Consider the following 19,156-nt stretch of genomic DNA (forward strand, 5'->3'; position numbering starts at 1 on the left):
CCGCCAGTAGTGACACTTGATTGGCCGAGGGGCAGAGAGGGGGGGTGGGGATGGGAGGCGTCTGCCCCAGCAGCAGTAATACAAGTATTATATAACCTTGGCAGATGAGGCAGGGCGCGGGGAAGAGGAAGGAAGAAGTCGGGGACTGAGCAGGGAGGGAAAAGGGTTCGGTGAGAGAGGCGGATGTGATGGAGTGAGAGGAAGTGAAAGTAGTGGAAGGCAGGAAGGAAAGAGTACAGTAAGATGGTGAAATTACACAATGATTCAAGAGTCAAGGAACAGATTGCATGGATGACAATGTGTGGAGTGAAGCTGCAGTACAGTTGGCTTTACACCAATGGATATTACTTTTCCCTGATTGCTGTATTATACCACTTTTTTTTTTACGGTCTTCAGTCTGGTTGAAATAATCTTAATACACGGCTGTATTTATCTTTTGCAAATAGTCTCTTTTTTATGTTGTCAGTTTTGTCACAACCTGACTGAAGAAGACAAGCTGAGTTAGGCTTTGTTAGGCTGTTATCCAAGGTTGATATGGGAAAAAAAAAAAAAAAAAAAAGCTTGCACATTGGTTTGCAGAAATGATTATGAATGGAGAACCTATATTCAACAACTGGCATCAACGCAACTGCTGTTTCTGCTGTGAGAAAAGGCGTCCTCGTAGGAGTTTAGAAGTTTATTTAAACACACGAAACGGCTACACGGCTTCACTTTCCATGTTTGTGTCATTGCTTTCATATCCCACATCTCCCCGCCGAAAGAAACCGCTTCATTCTCCCACGACCGCTTCATACTTTCTGCTCCCACACATCGGCCCATAAAAGTTTTGATCTTAATGGAAAAACGAGGCCTGCATCGATTCCCACTGTAGTCACTGTTATGTGATTCCCCGGTGACTTAGCAGGTCAGCCCGGTTCAGACGGTCTCGCCGCGGTTGCTACAGGCGCTCTGTTTGTTTAGACTGTCATTAACGCCGATCCGTATTTTCCATCACCTCATCAAGTAATGTGAGGAAATGTCATTCAGGAAATGCGGGACGCATTCGGGAACGATACTTCTGCTCCGGTTTAACTTTATACACGTGTAAGTTGTCCGTGTGATTTATTACAAATCCTCATCCTCGTTAGTGGGTTGTACTTATTAAGGGAAAAAATAATAGTTTACAATGAAGTCACTGTTTCATTACAAGCTGAGTCACAAATAAAAACTTTAGCTGTAAAACACACACTCTTTAAAACTGTATTATATGTGCAGAGACATTATTTGCGAGCAAGCATACGTATATATATATATATATAGATAGATAATGTAAGTTGCAGCAGGATTTTATTTCATTCTTTCATTCATTCATTCATTCATCCATCTTCTCTTACCGCTTGTAATGTGAAGGGTTGCCTGGGGTGGCTGGGGCCTATCCCAGCTGTCATCGGGCAAGAGGCGGGGTACATCCTGGACAGCTCGCCAGTCTATCACAGGGCTAACACAGAAGGATTTTATTTACCTTTTTTTTCATTATTTATCTTCACCACCCCTTGGCATTGACACATATTGCTAGCAGGTGTTCACGTGCAGTCAGAGCGGCGTTTGTAGGTAGACGTTAAACAGTAACTTCGATCACTGGCAGCATGGCGTAGTGCATAAACACTGTTCGCGCAGGCTTTTGTTAAATTTTCCTTTTTAAAGACCAAGCGCTCGACAGGATACCTCCAAGTCTGTGCAGCTGAAGACAACAACACACACACTCTACATGGAGTGTGGGTGGAGAAGGAGAAGCAAAGGGCAATGAACCGAAACCTGCTTTTTTTTTTTGTGTGTGTTTATTCATGCATTCTGCTCAAGTCCCTCGTGAAGGTTATTACGTAAGCGCGTGCGTTTGACGGATTATTACGTCTCCTGGATGTGTGCGTCGGGCCTATTTGTTTGTGTGTCAACCGCTGTTCGATGTGCTCCTGTTTATGCACCGCATACGAGCCGTGTGTGAGCATGCATGCTTGTTGCACTCTGGTCCAGTTAGAAGGCATTCCTAATGAGGCTGGAATCTGTGCCGCGTGGCCCAGAGCCACGCTTGATGTCTCAGCGATGGGAGGTGCATGCGGGTTAGAGCAGAAGAAGAAGGGAGGGTTACAAATGTTTAATGCAAACACCACCGTGTGGTCGTTTTGCATTACCGACGCTGGAGTCGTGATTGAACGGAGCAGAACAGATTTGGGCTTCTGGGCACACAAAAATGGAAACCAAATACAAACATTGTTGATCATAAAATTCTAATGATCTGACATGTAAAACTGATCTGCCTTTGATTCACTTGGCTTGCCGGCCGTAGTAGCATCATGTGATCTCCCATTTCATTGGCAGTATGTGTGTTTTTGCAGTGTCTGAGCAGCCCAGAGAAAAGCCCTCACTGGTCAAGCACTGCCCGATAGTTAGTGCTCACGGCATCTTCACTCGAATCTGATCACAGCCGCTTTAAGTGGACAAGTGATTAGAGGGGCAGAAAGATGAGCACATAGCAGGTAACCGTACTCCTTATGACAGAGGTTAAAACAGGACATTTTCTATAAATACACTACTACTCCCAGGCTGACGACCCGAAGTTAGGAGGCGCACATATCTGAGAGCATCTGCCAGCATTTGTGGAGTGCCAGCTGGGCAAATAAAGTATAAGGTCATTTTTCTGTGCCAATTATGTAAATATTAGGGACGACCTTCTACATAACGCCGTGCATCATAGATTCTGTGATATCAATTACAAGTCAAAGAGCTAAAAATGACAGTTGGCTGCATATTGTTGGTTTAAGTTTTGATGCCAAATTTAGGTCAGACTCGCCTAATAAGGCGGATTACTGTACCTGTACAGACAGTACAAACAGTTAAGTTGTGGGTTTGGTAAGTTTCAGAATGAGACATGCTTCGTCATTTAGAAGTTACTTCTGCAACTGTCGAGGCCTCTGAGGTTGGAGTTTGTAGGTCGTGTTTGGCGGAGGCAAAGTAAAAGTTCCGCCGTGTATGACTTAAAAAGGGCAGATATTTCAGTTTTATTTTACATGATTAGCATCTGAAAGAAAAAATAAATAAATAATAAGCACATTTTTTACCCGTTATGTCATGGCTTAGATGGCCACGTCTCTCTTCCAGACTCTGGGAACAAACTCTCCGCGCTCTTTTTTTCCCCCCACTGTCTGTGCCATCTGCAAAGCAGCGCGAGCAGCTATTTCTCCATATGACTGCCAGAAGTTAAGCTGGCATCGCATTCTGCAATCCCGCTACCGTATAAACCTGTCCGCATGTGTTGGGAGCGATCTTGGCCAGCTCACGGTTGAGATATGAATAAACGTCTCGGCTGGATCCATCTCCGCCGCCCCTCTTGGTTGCGGTCCAATTTACATAAGCAAGTGTCGTCTTTCCCGTGACCGTGAGGCACCAGCTACTGAGGAGTGTGGCGGTGGTCTGTGAGACGGCTACGAACAGAATGACTGTTGTTTGTCAGGCAGAGAAGAAAAATATAAGACCAACTCTTACAGCATTGGTAGCATAGTGATCTGCACCGGGCCTAAGATATCTATAGACCTGAATATAAAGTCATTATCAAGCTTAGCAAGCTTACTCTGTTACATAATCCCTATACACTGTGCATTCAAACTAGTGTGCAACCAAAACAAACAAAGGGGAATAGATTTAAGCCCGCTTGATGCAGTCACATTCCTGTCGGGGATTGCGCAGCAGCGTCACTTGAGCGCTGCTGACACACTCATGGCGTGCATACTTCCACTTCACCTGCATTACAGCTGACAAATCGGTGTCGGCTAAGCATCACACTGCAGTTCAGGTGTCTCAGTAACTATAATTATAGACAACTGGGGATAATGGCAACTGTGTGTGTGTGCGCACATGCAACTTTCTCAAGGGGTTTAGACGAGGCTTTAATTTGCACTGTAACACAATTGGAGGCTCGCGCTGAGATTTAGAGCTTAGTGACTGCACAGAGGAGCGGTCGCCCGGTGAATGGCTTCGTTGGGTTTGGTTTATTTGTTTTTACATTAAGGGCACTCTTCAGGATCAACAAACGATTAGTGAGGTCACCTTTAAGGCTGAGAGTTTTATGTGCGGGCGCCTTGCCGGTTATGTTACACTTACTAAAATTTAGAATATTTCAGCATTACAGAAAATGTTGTTTCCTCTTTTATCTGTAAACTGGTTGTAAAATGTAGAGAATACGTATGTGCCTGGGCTTTCCTTTTGGATGTTTTTTGTATAGTTCTTCCTCAGGTTTGACTGTGAAATGTTTTGTATAAACATATCTTACTACCGGCTGCTTAAGAAATGTAATATGGCAAATAAGACCAATCTTTGCTTGTTTTTCTTTTCCTGTAGTGCGTTATATAGATTTCCATGCATGTTAAAGACTAGCCTGCCGACTGGCCTGTTGTGTGACGCACGCATAAAGCGACTAAACAAAAACAACAGGTGTGGGCCAGGTGACCGATCAGAGCAGACTGAGATTTTATACGACTGGGGACTTAAAGAGACAGTGAAAAGAGGTGCTGCAGGAATGTGTTGTCTGAACATTAAGACATGTAAACGTCTTCTAATAGACTCACCCCAAAAAAAGCTGAATTCGTAAATGAGCAGAATATCCCACCTTTAACCATTACCATAGGAAATGGAGCAAAGAAACCTCATCACACCTGTTATTTCAGTTCAGATGTCTTTCCTTAGTGACCAAGAAACCATCAAAATGGGTTTCATGTCTCCTAGCAACAGTGGAACATAACATTTAATCCGTCTATACCGGCAAATGAGAACTTTTTTATTTATTTATTTGTCACAAACCTCTTCATATTTACATCCAGGCCTGTCTTTACTCATTTTTTATTTTTTTGTTTCCTCTTTTTTTCCTCCAGCTCGTCACCCAGAACAGGAGATGCGAGCGGCTCCGTGGTGCCGGGCCCATCCAAGCCCAGCGGGCAGACGCATAAGATCTGTCTGGTGTGTTCAGACGAGGCCTCTGGATGCCACTACGGGGTCGTGACCTGCGGCAGCTGCAAGGTGTTCTTCAAGAGGGCCGTCGAAGGTTTGACAACACACGCCTGCACTCTGCATTCTTAGCCACTCGCTCGTACACACCGCCTGCGAACACCAGAAACTCATTGTTGCTGCGAAGTCTGGTTTTTATACAAACCTCTGTGAGGAGGAAGGTTACGTGCAGTGTGCACATGAAAGACAGACATTTCTCCTTTTTTGCAGCGATATGTTGCGACCACATTTTACAGCAGGTGATCGTCTAGGTTGCACATTGCACAAAAGAGTCTGTATTTTCTTTATTATGCATCCACAGCCTTGTATGTGCACATCTAAATGGTTTTCACCCATTAACTTTGTACATTCTGTTTCAGAGAATCACATTCAGTTCAATTACATAACATCAGCTCTTGGTGAATTTTGCACAACAGTGAAACATCTGTGCTGTTTTTTTCCTCAGGCATAAGGGAATTAAATTAGTTCTCAAAATCCAAGGTCGAAGTAGGATAGTGGGGTGCCTGTTGAGGTTTCAATCTTAGGCCTGACCTTGTATGTAAAAGCCTCCTCTACCATTTCCCATCCTGTTTGTCCTGCGTCAAATGAGAGATTTATATTTACAAGTAATTTAGATTACCAACGAAACCATGCAGAGTCTAGAGAGGGTCTAGACTGCTGCCCTAAACCCTTCCGTCTAACATTAAAGTAAACTGGTGTTATAATGAGTCTTTCTTCTGCTTCGCTTCACAAGCATTTCAAATCTTCTAATAGACTTTTCAGTTCTTGTCACAGGCAAGTAGTTTGTGTGTCAGGATGCTGGTCGTGAATCTAATTGCCTTGACAAAATCTTGAAATGGGAGGGGTAGGAATGCATCTGACAAACAGAAACTATTTTGTGTTAAAGGCATTCTGCCGTTCATTCCTCCCTCGGCCTCTCTCTGCTTCTCTTTTTCCACTTCCTGTCTTTCTGCGAGGCTGTCTCCGCAGACGCGTAAATAGGTCTGTTACTGGCGCGGGTTACTGTTAATTGATTGTCACGTGCACTCATTAACAAGGTGCTGGTAAAGCCTTGGTGAGCTAAAAAAAAGTTAAAATATTCTACTTGCTGCTAACCTAAGACTGATGCTTGGTGCACAGACTTGACCCACACTAATCTGCTGCTTTCAAGTCCCTGTTAAAGGACCAGTAGACTTGTACATTTCTTTCATTCTGTTCTTGCACACATTTTCCATGTCTGTTTCCTCTATCTGCAACTAACATTGCAGTGAAATGACAGAGTTGGTGATCAAATTTACTGCAGGCAATCATTTCTCTGAATGTAATAAGGGTGTAATGTGTTCTGACTTCTGCAGCCGTTCAGGATTAAAAAATATGGCTGATGAAGTTGATAACATTTTGTGGTCTCCTGCATAGAATGAAAAAAATAACCAGAGCCTATTTCTGCAGCAAATATGTGTAGAGGTGCAGAAATAAAATGTAAACGCAAACATTTGGTAGCAGTGGACAGGATTAACATGTCTACAAAATGATTGTTCACTGTTTTATCATATGAGTCTTTGTAATGTGGTGCTGGCGTAACTCCCAAGCACCGAACTGAAATGTGGGTTTCATTTTTGAAAAGAGCTGCCTTGCACTAGCACTGAGAAAGTTATATCTGTCCTTTTTTTTTTGTTTGTTTTTCTCCCCTCCTTCTCCATTCTCCGGTCGTTGTCTCCATGGTGAAGGATGGAGAGCACGACAAAACACAGATGGTAAATAAATGCACTTTTAATAACAATAATGATCACTGTGATTATGATGATGGAAATACTATCACCTCTGATCTACCCATGTCTCTGTATGCCTCCAGCACTAAAATATGAACCAATCTACCTCAGCTCATGCACAGCCTCTTCCGCCAGCTATCTGTTAATGCATGCAAATGCTCTTGATTTGGTAATTCAAATGGGCAGGAATTGCCTGCGAATGATTTCGGTGCGCTTCAGCTTCTGCTTGGAATGCTCCGCCTCATTATCCTCACAGGTGGTAGATCCGAAAATTGTCCTATTCTGTTGCACTTGACCCACATCACTTACAGAGATCGGATGTCAAAAAGTAACTCTGTGCTACCTCCCACTCCCCGCCCTCCCCTTTTCCCTCATTGTGTTTCCCTGGTTCTACTGATGACTGTGTTGTCTGCTTTTAAAGCTCATGTCGAGATATTTTTCATACGTAACAGCTCCAAAATCATCAATCTAATATTGAGAAGCCTGACATCATTAATAAATATACATTTCTTCATTATTATTATTATTGTTATTACTTTCTATCAGGTTTGCAAGACTTAGAAATACGACTTTCACTTATTTGCAGATTTTAATGTAATCTTGCTTTTGTCCATTACTTATAGCATTTACTAGTTTTAAATGCACTATACACCAATCAGCCACAACATTATGACAACTGACAGGAGAAGTTATTTAACACTGACCATTCTGTGACAGTTCGGTGTTCTGCTGGGAAACTTTTGGACCTGGCATTCATTCCTGTGGATATTACTTAGACATGTAGCACCCTCCTAGACTAGACCAGACACCCCCCACCCCATAGCAATGACACTCCTTGTTGGCAGCAGCCATCCCCAGCAGGATGCAGCCTGACACAGTTTAGGAACAACTCAAAAAAACTTGACGGACAGCACAAGGTGTTGACCTGGCGTCCAAATTCACTAGATCCCAAACTGATCAAGTATCTGTGGGATGATCCACAGAGGCCCCTCCCCTCAACCCATAGGACCCAAAGGCCCCCACTAACAACATCTTGTTGCCAGACACCACAGGTCACCCTCAGAAGACCCATGTCCATTCTCTGATGAGTCACAACTGTTTTAGAAGCACGAGGGAGACCAATACAATAATACAGTGTCATAATGTTATGGCTGATCAGTATATATGAGGAGTTGCCTTCTATTATCCTGGTCAGATTGAGCAACTTGTTGTTATTATTAGGAATCTGAAAGGTTCAAACTCAGCTTCTCCTTGCTGTGCTAACCACTAGCCTGCTCTGTAACCCAGCGAGAGGCTTCGCCAACCCGGATCTGCCGGGTCCTGCCAGACCCTTGTTAGCAGATGAGTGCCGGATAAGGGAGGGAGGACACCAGTGAGATTCAGCTGGCACTTTTTGACACCACAGATGGCTGTTTACGCCGTTGTTTTCTAATGCCTTCCTATGATATCATTCGGGGCTTAAACTGGCAGCCCCAGCGCTGCTATCTTGTCATCTCGTCACACCAGCAACACTGCAGATTCGTTTCCATGTGGAGGAGGGTTATTCTTGAGCTTCAGAGGTGTTGACGGTCATCTAGATTGCTTTTTTCCCCACATAAATGTGATTATTGCATATATAAACTGGCTTCTTCATTAGTTACATTTGTCCATTTTAACGACGCTTTCTTCAGTTTGACCCCACTTTCGAGTACACGTACGTGCACCTGTTTGCGCCACCTTGACGAGGCATTTAGCGTCAGCCACCAACGTTGTGGGATGAGGCATCCTTAAGCCGAGCTAATCATTTGCTTGATGCCCCAGATTCACTGTTTGCTGACACTCGTAGTACCTGCATTTTAGGCTCAGTCTTCACAAGGCAAAATAATGTGACACACTGCATTATAAAGGAAATTAAAATATGAATCAGCTCAGTGTCACGGAGCGAGCTGCAACGGTCTGACAACACTATACCATACATTGTGCGGACAGCTTGTCAAATATGAATCACTTTTTCACTTCACAATTAAAATTGAAATCATTTCTTTTCTTGACATTACTGTGCAGGTAGTAGAGTTAATTGTACAGAACTGAACAAAGACCTGTACTATTATAGCTTTGATGGAAATTATCATAAAAGGCCCTTTCCACCGGTTCTTGTAAAAAGCCACTTCTTCGGCATTCTTGCCAAGTTCAATCAACTTCAAGTGAAAAATGCGGCACTTATCACACACCAGCAACATATTTGACTGCGCTGCTTGCGTAATAGTAAGAAATGATGGTGCTGCATGGATTTAAATGCACAAGGCAAATACATTTTTTGCTGAATAAACTGATTGGTCGCACAGTTGCTAATGATTACTTGCCAGTTTTATGGAACTTATACGTACATGCATACACTGTAAAGCATTTCAAGTTCACCTGCTGCCTCAAAAATGTGAGTAAACTCAACCTCAAGAAAACTTCTGTTTCAACTCAAAAAGCTGAGTTATAACTAATGAAACTAATGGCAGAGTGGTTTTAAAGTTTATGTAAACTTCAGACAGATTCAGCTCACATCTTGCCAGAAATTAACATTTATTTTATTTAGGTCGTTTAGAGAGGAGGACATTAAAATTTGAAATTTGGTCCACCAAAAACAGCCACTTTGAAATTCATTCCTCACAGGGAAATGGCTTCTAGAATCCACCGATGTATTTTTCCTGATGTTTTATTACCGTGGTTTAATCCTCTTTTGTAGAGCCTTGTTTCAAAGGTATCACCATTTTATAGTAATAGTTCTGTCTAATTAAAACGTGTGACAATGGTGGCAGCCTCTTATATTTCCCAGTATTCATATCATATCACAACTTCCTCCTCTTCCCCGTCACTTTTTCCAACTCAAAACTTAAAGACGTGAGTTGAATGAACACTGACCACACAGACAAAACTCACAAGAATTGCTCCACTCTTCAGTGTTACAGATCTGCGTCTTCACAGTTTCACATTTCGTCTTATATTGATTCGGATCTGCTGGGGTTTTTTTTTTTTTTCGGCTCCCGCTCTCACAGAAAAAAGATGTAAAAGTGAAACGAAGACAGTACCTAAAGTCTCCAGCCTGGACAGGAGCTTAGGGGTGGTCAGCCAGTCACGTGACGCGTTTTATTTTGGTGTTTCTTGTTTAAAGCGTCAGCATTATCAACTCATTGGCAAGCACCTGTGCTGTCTTGTGGGCGGAGGCAACATAATCTGGTTCTTCCTGAGCTCTCTCTCTCCCTCCCTCCCTCGCTGCATCCTGCAGCAGAGGTGAAGGACCAGAGCCGACCATGGCTAACAGATGCTGATCTCCCTCAGTTTTACGAATCGTTTCAGCCATTTCGGAGTTGTGTTGCTTTCCCGCTGTTGCTTATTGGAAGGACGTGAGAAGAAATATAATGTGTTTATTACAGAGTTAACAGAGCTTCATTTGGGGCCCAGTAAACAACTTAAGCTTTCAGTGGAAGAAGAAAAAAAAAAAAAGCCAGTGACCATTTACAGTTACGGTTTATATCGCAATCATGTCTGATAGAGACTCAGTCATCCAGGTCATGGTACATCCAAGGAACTCTTGCAGCTAAAAAGCTAAAACAAAGGCTACCAGACTTTTTTCTTGAAGATGTTTAGCTTTTTCACTTCTACATGACTGGGAGGTTTAGGTTATTTTTAGGAGCATCTGTGGGTGTTGTACGCTTGAAACTCGCCCAACTAGAGTCTGTTAACAGCCACATTACCCCCATTTACTCACCTGTAAATGGGGGTAAAGTTGTCGTAAGATTGTTTTGTATGTGCATTGCTGAAAAATTGTCCACCTCCTCTGTTCAAATGTGGGTTCAAGTGAGTGAAAAATGTGTGAGGTTTAGCTGCCCTGTGCAGGGCAATAGGTGAAAGGTAAAGTGGTTTACTTGACTCCTAATAAAACTCTATAAACTCTACAATAAACACAGTAAACTTCCTTCATTTAAATCTGTCCGTTTGAAAACCACACTTCAAACACTGAAACTCTATTTTCAGCGTAGTTGGATGGCTCTAGTTTCCCTTCATACAGACATACTGCAGCTTACAGGGATGTTGGACGCTTTTCTGAATTTAAATATAGCTGTTGTGTCTTTTTTTTTGTTTGTTTGTTAGGGACATAATCTTTACATGAGACGCAATATACCGCTATTATGTCTGCGCGCCTTGAGCATACAGTTCCACAGCAGATTTAATTACACGCTGTACATTATTAGTTTCATGTTGAATCATATGGCGCCAGCAGTATTTTTTGAATGGACTTTTGTTCATAAAAGCTGCATCAAACTCATGATGTCCCGGAGATCAGTGGATCAGTATATATGGCTCCTAAGGGCGATTTGTCAGGGCGCTGTTAACTGCACGTACGGTCTTAATCTCATGACGTTTCCTTCAGTCACGCAGAATTAAATAAACTAAATGAGGGGTTATCCGGGTATGATGAGTATTCTCTGCTTTTGCCGGCTCTATTAACTAATGATATTATAACAGAAGTGAAATATTACTTCCCCATATCTATAGTAATTGGTGATGCAGAGTGTGCTCTTATAATGTAATTCAGGCATATGCACTTTTTTTGAGTTTTTGCAGAATCCTTGTGCCGTTCTTCCACTGGGCTGCAGGATGGCATTTTTTGTGTGGCAGAGTTTTTTTTGACAAAAAAAAAAATATATATAAGAAATGGTGTGATGCAGGTGTGATGTCTAGAAATCTAGAAGATCCAGTCTGCATTTCCAGCCAACACCTCTTAGGAATCACATATCATACATAGTTCTCTCTCCCTGAGCCCTCGGTGTTCCTTTCAGAAATCGCAGCATCTTTTCTTTTCCAAAAGTTGACATGGCAGGCGGTGGCACAAGCGCAACGTTAAATGACATACCTCAAGATAGAAAATGTGGAATTTCCTCATATCTTCAGCTCGCCGGCTTCCTGTTCACTGACGCATGTCGATAAAACGAACAGTCCTATTCACTGGCAGATAACATCTAGTCATAACCTTTTCTCAATTACAGCCAGTGATCTGTTCTACTCAACGTATCATTAATAAACCCTGACGTCTTTGTTGTGGGGGTGACTCATATAGGGCATCAGAAGTGATTCAGGGTAATCGTGACGGTTGGTTTTTCATAGAACTTCTGTCATAGTGAAACTTAAAGGTGACCATACTATTCTTGGCATGATGGCACAATCTTAGACATCCCTTTCATTAATTGTATTTCTAAGACTGATTGTGTCGCCGCTTGAACTCACAAGAATGTGCAGACGCAGAGGAGATAAGATGCATGTGATACTCCTTAGGCTCTGTCGCACAAGTGCCATATGTGCCAAACGGAAGGCAGCGTTGCACTGTGGCCCAAGCTACTGCTACTGAACGGACATTACCAGGGCAAAGATTTTCCTTCCAGCGTGCGTCATATAATACACAGCTGCAGGCGTAAAGAGTTATGAGGGAGATGAGACGTGCACCTTTATAAATGACATTGATTATCGTATGTGTTTAAGAATTCCTCCTTAGGCATGCTCTCTTTTTCTTGAAGTCTTTTGGGCCAACTGACTCACCAGGAAGCAAATTTACAGCAGTTTAAGATGGCTTGGAATCTGCTGACTTATAACCGAGTTTATAACCCTGGCTGGGAGTATCAGATCTTAGATCATGTGCATCCGGGGACTACAAGAAAGCTGGGGGATGCAGCCGGGGTGGATATACTCCTTTGTTTTTCTTTCACACAGCTGCACATAGTTCACTGTGGCTGACAAGTAATGCTACATTAACCTGAACCCTTGCATCTGGAAGTAACTTTATTAACTAGGAGAAAAAGGTGGAGAGTGGATCCATGTTGTGATCACACAGCAAGGAGTGCGCGTTTACATCAGTGCAGCAAGCGGTGACGTCAGCAAAAGATGATTGGGGACTGTTAAGTTAAACGTGGTGTGGTGCATGCAAGGTGCATGGGTTAGGATCAGTCTGGTGACCAAAACTGACAAACACTAACCTTTATCTGTGAAGACAAGCCTGATTCTGCTAAGTCCTCTGTGCCGTAGTCCTACATTGTTGTTTGTAAACCATTAAAAACTCACGTATGAAAGTAATATAAAGTGTTTTCGTGCCTACTTCTCTGCGAGGAGAATTTCTAACCATTTCTACTAATTTCTTCCCTCTGGTCACAATCATATTGCTCCTTCCTTTTTATATCAAATTAATATGATCACAGTTTCATCTCTGGTTTGTTTTCTCACATCTAAATCCTTATTATTATTATTATAGCATTTCTCAGGTGAAAGGAAAGTTATTGAGAGACAAAATAGCATCCGTGGTCTACAATCAAATGTGGACCACTGAGACGTTAATACAGGGGCCACAGTAGGAATGTGGGCAATGCGTGCTGTGTGATTGACAGGGCTCTGTACACAATCGTGGATTGAGCCGTGTGTTTCAAGTGAGGAAGCGAAGCTGGCAACACCAAAGGGATGCCACGGGCTTGTCAGGCTTACTGTAGACTCAACAGGGGGTTAGAGTGGTCATACATACTGCTCAGGCTAATCCCGTTAAAACCTTCTTAGCATGCTAACATATCTCCCATCTTCCTCCTCCTCCTCTTCTCTTCACAGGTCAGCACAACTACCTGTGTGCAGGGAGAAATGACTGCATCATTGATAAGATCCGCAGGAAAAACTGTCCCGCCTGCCGCTTCAGGAAATGTCTCCAAGCCGGAATGAACTTGGAAGGTAAACAGTCTAACCCATGCTCAGCTCAGGCCGGCCAGCGTTCAAAGACTCCCGACACTCACTCACCCACTTAAAGTCACAGTGAAACAGCAGTTAGAGCGTCTTTAGCTTTTCTAATATGACGCGCATAGACATTTCCAGGCGAAACGCGACGGCCGGGCAAAGTTACAATAGGGACATGATTAGATTAGACTGGCGGCCTTGACTCAGGAGATATGTAATATAATAACACTGTAGAAAACTGATGGCCTCCACCAGCTTCTTCCTCACCCACATTATTGGATCAGCAGACCGACTACGGAGGAGAAATGAATGAATGACACCTCAAACACATTATGGTGAAATGTTAAACAAAAAGGTTTAGCAACTTGCATGCAAACACAGAGCTCCTCCTGTTGTGCCAGTTTCATTCTGTATCAGATCACATTTGACCTCGTACATTCATATGCATCACCGCAAGTTGGATGAGTAATAAAAGAATGAGTGAATAAAGAGAGAAAGAGAGAGTAAATAAGATCTGTTTCTGTTTCCACAGATATTATCAGCACAATCTATAACAAAAACTTGCAGAACAACATATCAGTAATTGCTAGCCTAGATGTATTGGTGACTTGTATGATATAAGTCAGAACTCTGGCTTTTATTTGTAGTGCCTCTTGCCTCTGCAGTCTGATGAGGTTCCCTTTTGACCTTAATGCTACTGGCGCTCAAATGCTTCCACCCACTCTTTCCATTATGACCTCCCGTATGTGTGGTTTATGCTCCACTCACCCACATGCCTGTGCAGTAATTTCACCTTCGTGACATTCGACATACATATGTTGCATTGCCGGCTGTCCGAAATGGTTGACATTTATTTTGAAAACAGTTTTTTGCTAATTGAATACAACATACAATATTGCATGTACATTAGATTCACACTTAGTTTACATGAACTGAAAAAGGAGATATGCATATGTACATGAAGTAATATGCCACTGCTTTACACATGGAGCCTCAGCTTAACATGCTACACAATATGCACATTATTATCTTGCAAATTCTCTTTATTCTCTCGTCTAAAAAATAATTCTGCGCTCGTAGGAATTTAATTTGTATTGAAGTCGGTGCTTTGTTGGTCAAGCCAGTGAAACCAGATGACTTGCAGGCCTTGAAAACCTGTTCTGAATTTGCAGTTTTAAGTAATTTGGAGGTCTGTTGGTTTGGCTTTGAATGTGATTACAGTGATAAAGCTGCAATTTTTTAAAACAGTCTTTAGAGTCGCTGCACAAATCCTCTTTAACATCCTGTTCTTAAACAGAAAGAAATAAAAAAAAAAAATTTAAAAACGCTTCTGCGTGGATCGTCTGGTATTGGTCACTCACCTGTGGACGTGTGCGTCTATGAAAGTCTTGTGTATGTGTGAAGGCCAGGGATATTGAAAACACGCCACCTCACTGATTAATGTGCTATTCACATCCAAGTCCTGCAGCCTTGGATTTCTGCTTCAAGAGATCCATGTTTAGGGCACAGTGCAGCAATTAATCTCTGTAGAGGAACAGGTGAATTTGAACAAATCAGTGATGTGTCAGTGTACGTGTGGAGTGTTTATCAGACCGACAGACAGGAGGTAAAGGTAGGAAGGGGGAGACAGAAAGAGGGATTTGATGGACGTCAGCGCATCAGCAGACAGACTCCAACCAGAGAGGCTCTTAGTTGCCATAGAAACGCCAGGAGAGGAAATTAAAAAAGGTGGAGAGCAGGAAAAACATTTTTTTTTTCCTTTTATTTCATGGTACCCTCTCAACATCAGACACGGTTTGCACATTTAGTTTTGAGAAAATGTCAAGACGGTGGATTAGTTTGACCTTTTACAGGTTTGTTCAGGAAGTTCAACACAGTTCAGATTTGTGACTGGTAGCTATTTTGAATGGTGATGTTCTTTTTATTTTTAAATTTATATTGAAATATAAATTGGTCAGACCAAACGGGGGTAGAGGTAAACCAAAATGTAAAAATGACTATTATAAAGTGATCAGATGAATAGATATATAGTGAAATCTGCTGGTTGTTAATGATTTTCTCTCTTAAAAATCATTTTATTTATTGTTGAAGGTTTTGTAAGTTGAATGCCCTGCTCTACGTGTCCCTGGTTTAGTCAATTTGGAAAGTGATAAAGGCCATAAAATATAGTTTCGGCCCTACATTCGGGACATGGGGGTTAAAATCCAAAGAACAGCAAAGCCTTAGAATTAATTGTTGTCACACATGTCAAATACAAGTAAGTCATTATTAAATGTGATTAAATGTAAAGTGCAGCGATGTGTTGTTTGTAGAGCGTTTGAGTTTTTTTACATGCCATGTGCGACCAAACTGTCTATTTCTATATTTAGTGATGTATTTAGCCAAACTGATTGGTGAGGAAATGAATTATGGTACCGCAGTCATTTTGATTTCTGACGATGACCACAGTCAACAAGCTTTTAAAATTATAATCCATTTAAAAATAAAAAAGTATTCATTTTTTTCTCCATTTTTCTTCTTCTGCCCCACCTACCAGCAAGGAAAAACAAGAAGCTGATCAAGACGAAACTGGCCCGGCTTCCTGGGCCATCAGAGCCCGTTGCCAACATGCCCGTTCCAGTCATACCTAGGTGTGTGCCCCAACTCGTGCCCACCATGCTGTCTGTGCTTAAGGCCATCGAACCGGAGATCATCTACTCGGGCTACGACAGCACGCTGCCGGACACTTCCACGCGGCTCATGACCACTCTGAACAGGCTGGGGGGACAGCAGGTCATCTCTGCAGTCAAGTGGGCCAAGTCACTCCCAGGTGAATAAAAAAATAAAAAGAAAGAAAAAGCTCTTTGCCGCATGTTGCCTTCGGTTTGGTTTAGATGCATGTCACTGGCAGTAATCCCAGCTCGAAAACGGGACTAATGGGTAGTGAAGTATGTTAAGCCACAAATGGAAAACGATGTTTTAATACATCCAGCTGGTCAAGATAAACGGGTTGAATTGGTGAAATAATGCAACTTATGTAACGTTTCCCAGAACTGACCATAAATCAGAAAGCCACCGTGCTTCTTCTAGTGCTCTGAACATGTGTGAGGGGTGAGATTAATAACTTGGATAACACTTTTCAGACTGACACAGCGGTTTCTACACAATTAACTGGAATCATGCAATTAAAAAGGAGCAAAGAAGGAGCCATTGTGTAGCTGATTGAGTCATTGTTTGGCGGGTAGCCAGTTAGTTATTCAGCTGATGCAATGGTAGTTGTTGTTGGTCGATGCGCTTTACAACTTTAGACATGAAAAGCAGACTGCTGCCCAGTGGACGGAGGCAGTCATTTTTATTTTTTTTTGTGATAAAATATGCGACATCTGTAATAGCTGTAATTATGGCTGAAAGAGGAGAGCAACTGTGGTGTTTGAAAGTACAATTCACTTTAAAAAACCAAAATTGATTTTGATTTTTATAAGGTCCTGACCGAGGTTAATGTGTCCTTTAATGTGGATAATTATGATGTTCCTGCAACTTGCTAGAAATAATTATCCTTGCAAATGTTTCAGCAGTGAGTGGAAATTGTTCACTTGTTCATCTCGGAGCAAATCAAATCACTGCATTCTTCCAGAGTCCGGAGACGGCAGGGTCCATGCAGCCGTCGTGGCACTGATATTAGGCTAAGCATGGGATTCCATAAGGTTACCTGTGATTAAAAAAAAAAAAGGCAAAAATACTGCATAATTTCGTGCAAACAACCAGTCTTTGGCACACCATGGCCAGCCCCTATCATGACATGCCATCGGTACCATAGAGGTAAATACAGAAATAAATAATAGAAATAATAGACATAACTCCAAGACAAACTGCTCTGGGATTCAGTTCACAAAGGAATGCATTTGCGTTTTATTGTTGTCAAAATAACTTTAGCATTTGTGCTTCGTGAGTGACGAAAAAAAAAAAACAAGATAATTGCTGGGTTTGGCGAGTATCGAGTTCCTATTCCACAAAAAACAAAAATGGAACCACAAAGACTGCACCCACACCTACAGGAGATTCTAGTCACGAGAACGAAGGCACATGACTTGATAATCCACTCCAAGTATGCACTGGTAGATCTAGGATCGTATTCCTGAGACAAATCCTCCTGGTGAAACCAAAAATACTGGCTTTTCTGAAACGTTGAGGGGACAAATCTGACCTCGCATCTTGCCGTGCTTGAGTTGTCCCACAGCTGGCAAGGTGATGGTGAGGAGAAGCGTTCAGAGGAGGGGCTCCTTACATAACTGGCCATGGTTTAAAACATAGGCAATGTGAAAGGACTTTTCATGTGCGGTTCCACTTTTAGAGTTTGGATGGAGTGGACATGACTGAACTGCAATTCAAGTTCAATTCGAACATCGTTTTTCTTCAGCTGGCTTTTATAATCATGTTTTAATGAAATACTGAGCGGTTTCTCCTATTTTTGTTCAGTGTTTCTGTACCACTCTTATTATATAAAAAAAAAAAACTGAATGATATTACATTGATACAAATGGTACAAAGAGAGAGATTCTGGCTATGTTTATGGATTAACCATCTTTATTTGATTCCCTCCTAGGCTTCCGCAACCTGCACCTTGACGACCAGATGACGTTGCTGCAGTGCTCCTGGCTCTTCCTCATGTCTTTCAGTCTCGGCTGGAGGTCGTACGAGCAGTGTAACGGTAGCATGCTCTGCTTCGCCCCCGACCTCGTCATCAACAAGTGCGTACCAAGGCCAGCTGCGGTGATTTATTTGTGCAGCGTTTCTTCGGCACATTTCGACAGCCCGTTTTGTTTTGCGTTTGCTCTTTTCAGGGTGTCTCTCTCTCATGTCATCACTAACAGACTCATCCATCTATCTGTTCGCGGCTGAGCTCGGCTGTAATAAACGTCAGGGATGAAAAGTCGCACTAAAATAAGCAACTGCACGTCAAAGAATGGGGAAATAGCAAAAATACCAGGAGCAACATACCTTTACACACTGCTTTCAGGGAACAGTTAATCATTTTTCAGAACTGTGCTCTTTCATTTGGAAGATTGAAACTGTCGATACCACTGTTTCTGAGGCTTCTATGTATAGCAAGAAGCTTTAGCTGGGAAGCAACTAAAAATCTGCAAATGAGCAATTCTAAAGCAACATACCTAACAATCATGTCTTATTATTCTAAGTAAAATCATTATGTGCGGTTTTACAAGATGTTCCTTGATGGATATTTGTGTGAAACTAAGCTTTCACCTCTGGCTTGAATAGCTAGCTAGGCAGCTAAGCTAGCTAGTGGAGCTAAGCCAGCTAGGCAGCTAAGCTAATCACTTTTTGGCTCTTCTTGGCTTCTTAAGAAGCAAACATGTGGTATTGATTTTCTCACCCAGGTCTGAAATCAGTCAGATAAATATGTTGGATGATATCGTAACTGTAAAAACGTTTTTAAATATTGGCCACAATTACAGTTAACTTTTACCACAGTGTTGGCCTCAAAGATAAAGTCCAGCCAGACTATAATACATGCAGGCAATCCTAAAATGTTGAGCAATTCCTTTTGAAAGGAAGTAAATCATTGATTCTAAGTTCAGGAAAATGTAGGCCTACCCGTCGTTCACCAGCCGAAAAACAGACCAAGAGAAGGAAACGCGGCT

The 19,156-nt window shown here is 42.2% G+C and overlaps 1 protein-coding gene across 2 annotated transcripts in view; it reads left to right on the forward strand.

The window, feature by feature from the left end:
* Positions 1–19,156, forward strand: part of LOC311502911 (glucocorticoid receptor-like) — a 59,439-nt gene that overhangs the window by 29,899 nt on the left and 10,384 nt on the right. Inside the window, exons 3-7 of one of the 2 annotated variants that reach the window (XM_084565355.1) lie at positions 4,902–5,071; positions 6,741–6,767; positions 13,398–13,514; positions 16,054–16,326; positions 18,100–18,244. In XM_084565355.1, coding sequence (XP_084421481.1) covers positions 4,902–5,071; positions 6,741–6,767; positions 13,398–13,514; positions 16,054–16,326; positions 18,100–18,244 — 732 coding nt within the window. The remainder of the gene's footprint in view (positions 1–4,901; positions 5,072–6,740; positions 6,768–13,397; positions 13,515–16,053; positions 16,327–18,099; positions 18,245–19,156) is intronic. The other variant, XM_084565356.1, reaches the window with a different exon arrangement.

Source organism: Chelon labrosus (assembly GCF_963514085.1).
Source record: "Chelon labrosus genome assembly, chromosome: 17".
In the NCBI taxonomy this organism is placed as follows: domain Eukaryota; kingdom Metazoa; phylum Chordata; class Actinopteri; order Mugiliformes; family Mugilidae; genus Chelon; species Chelon labrosus.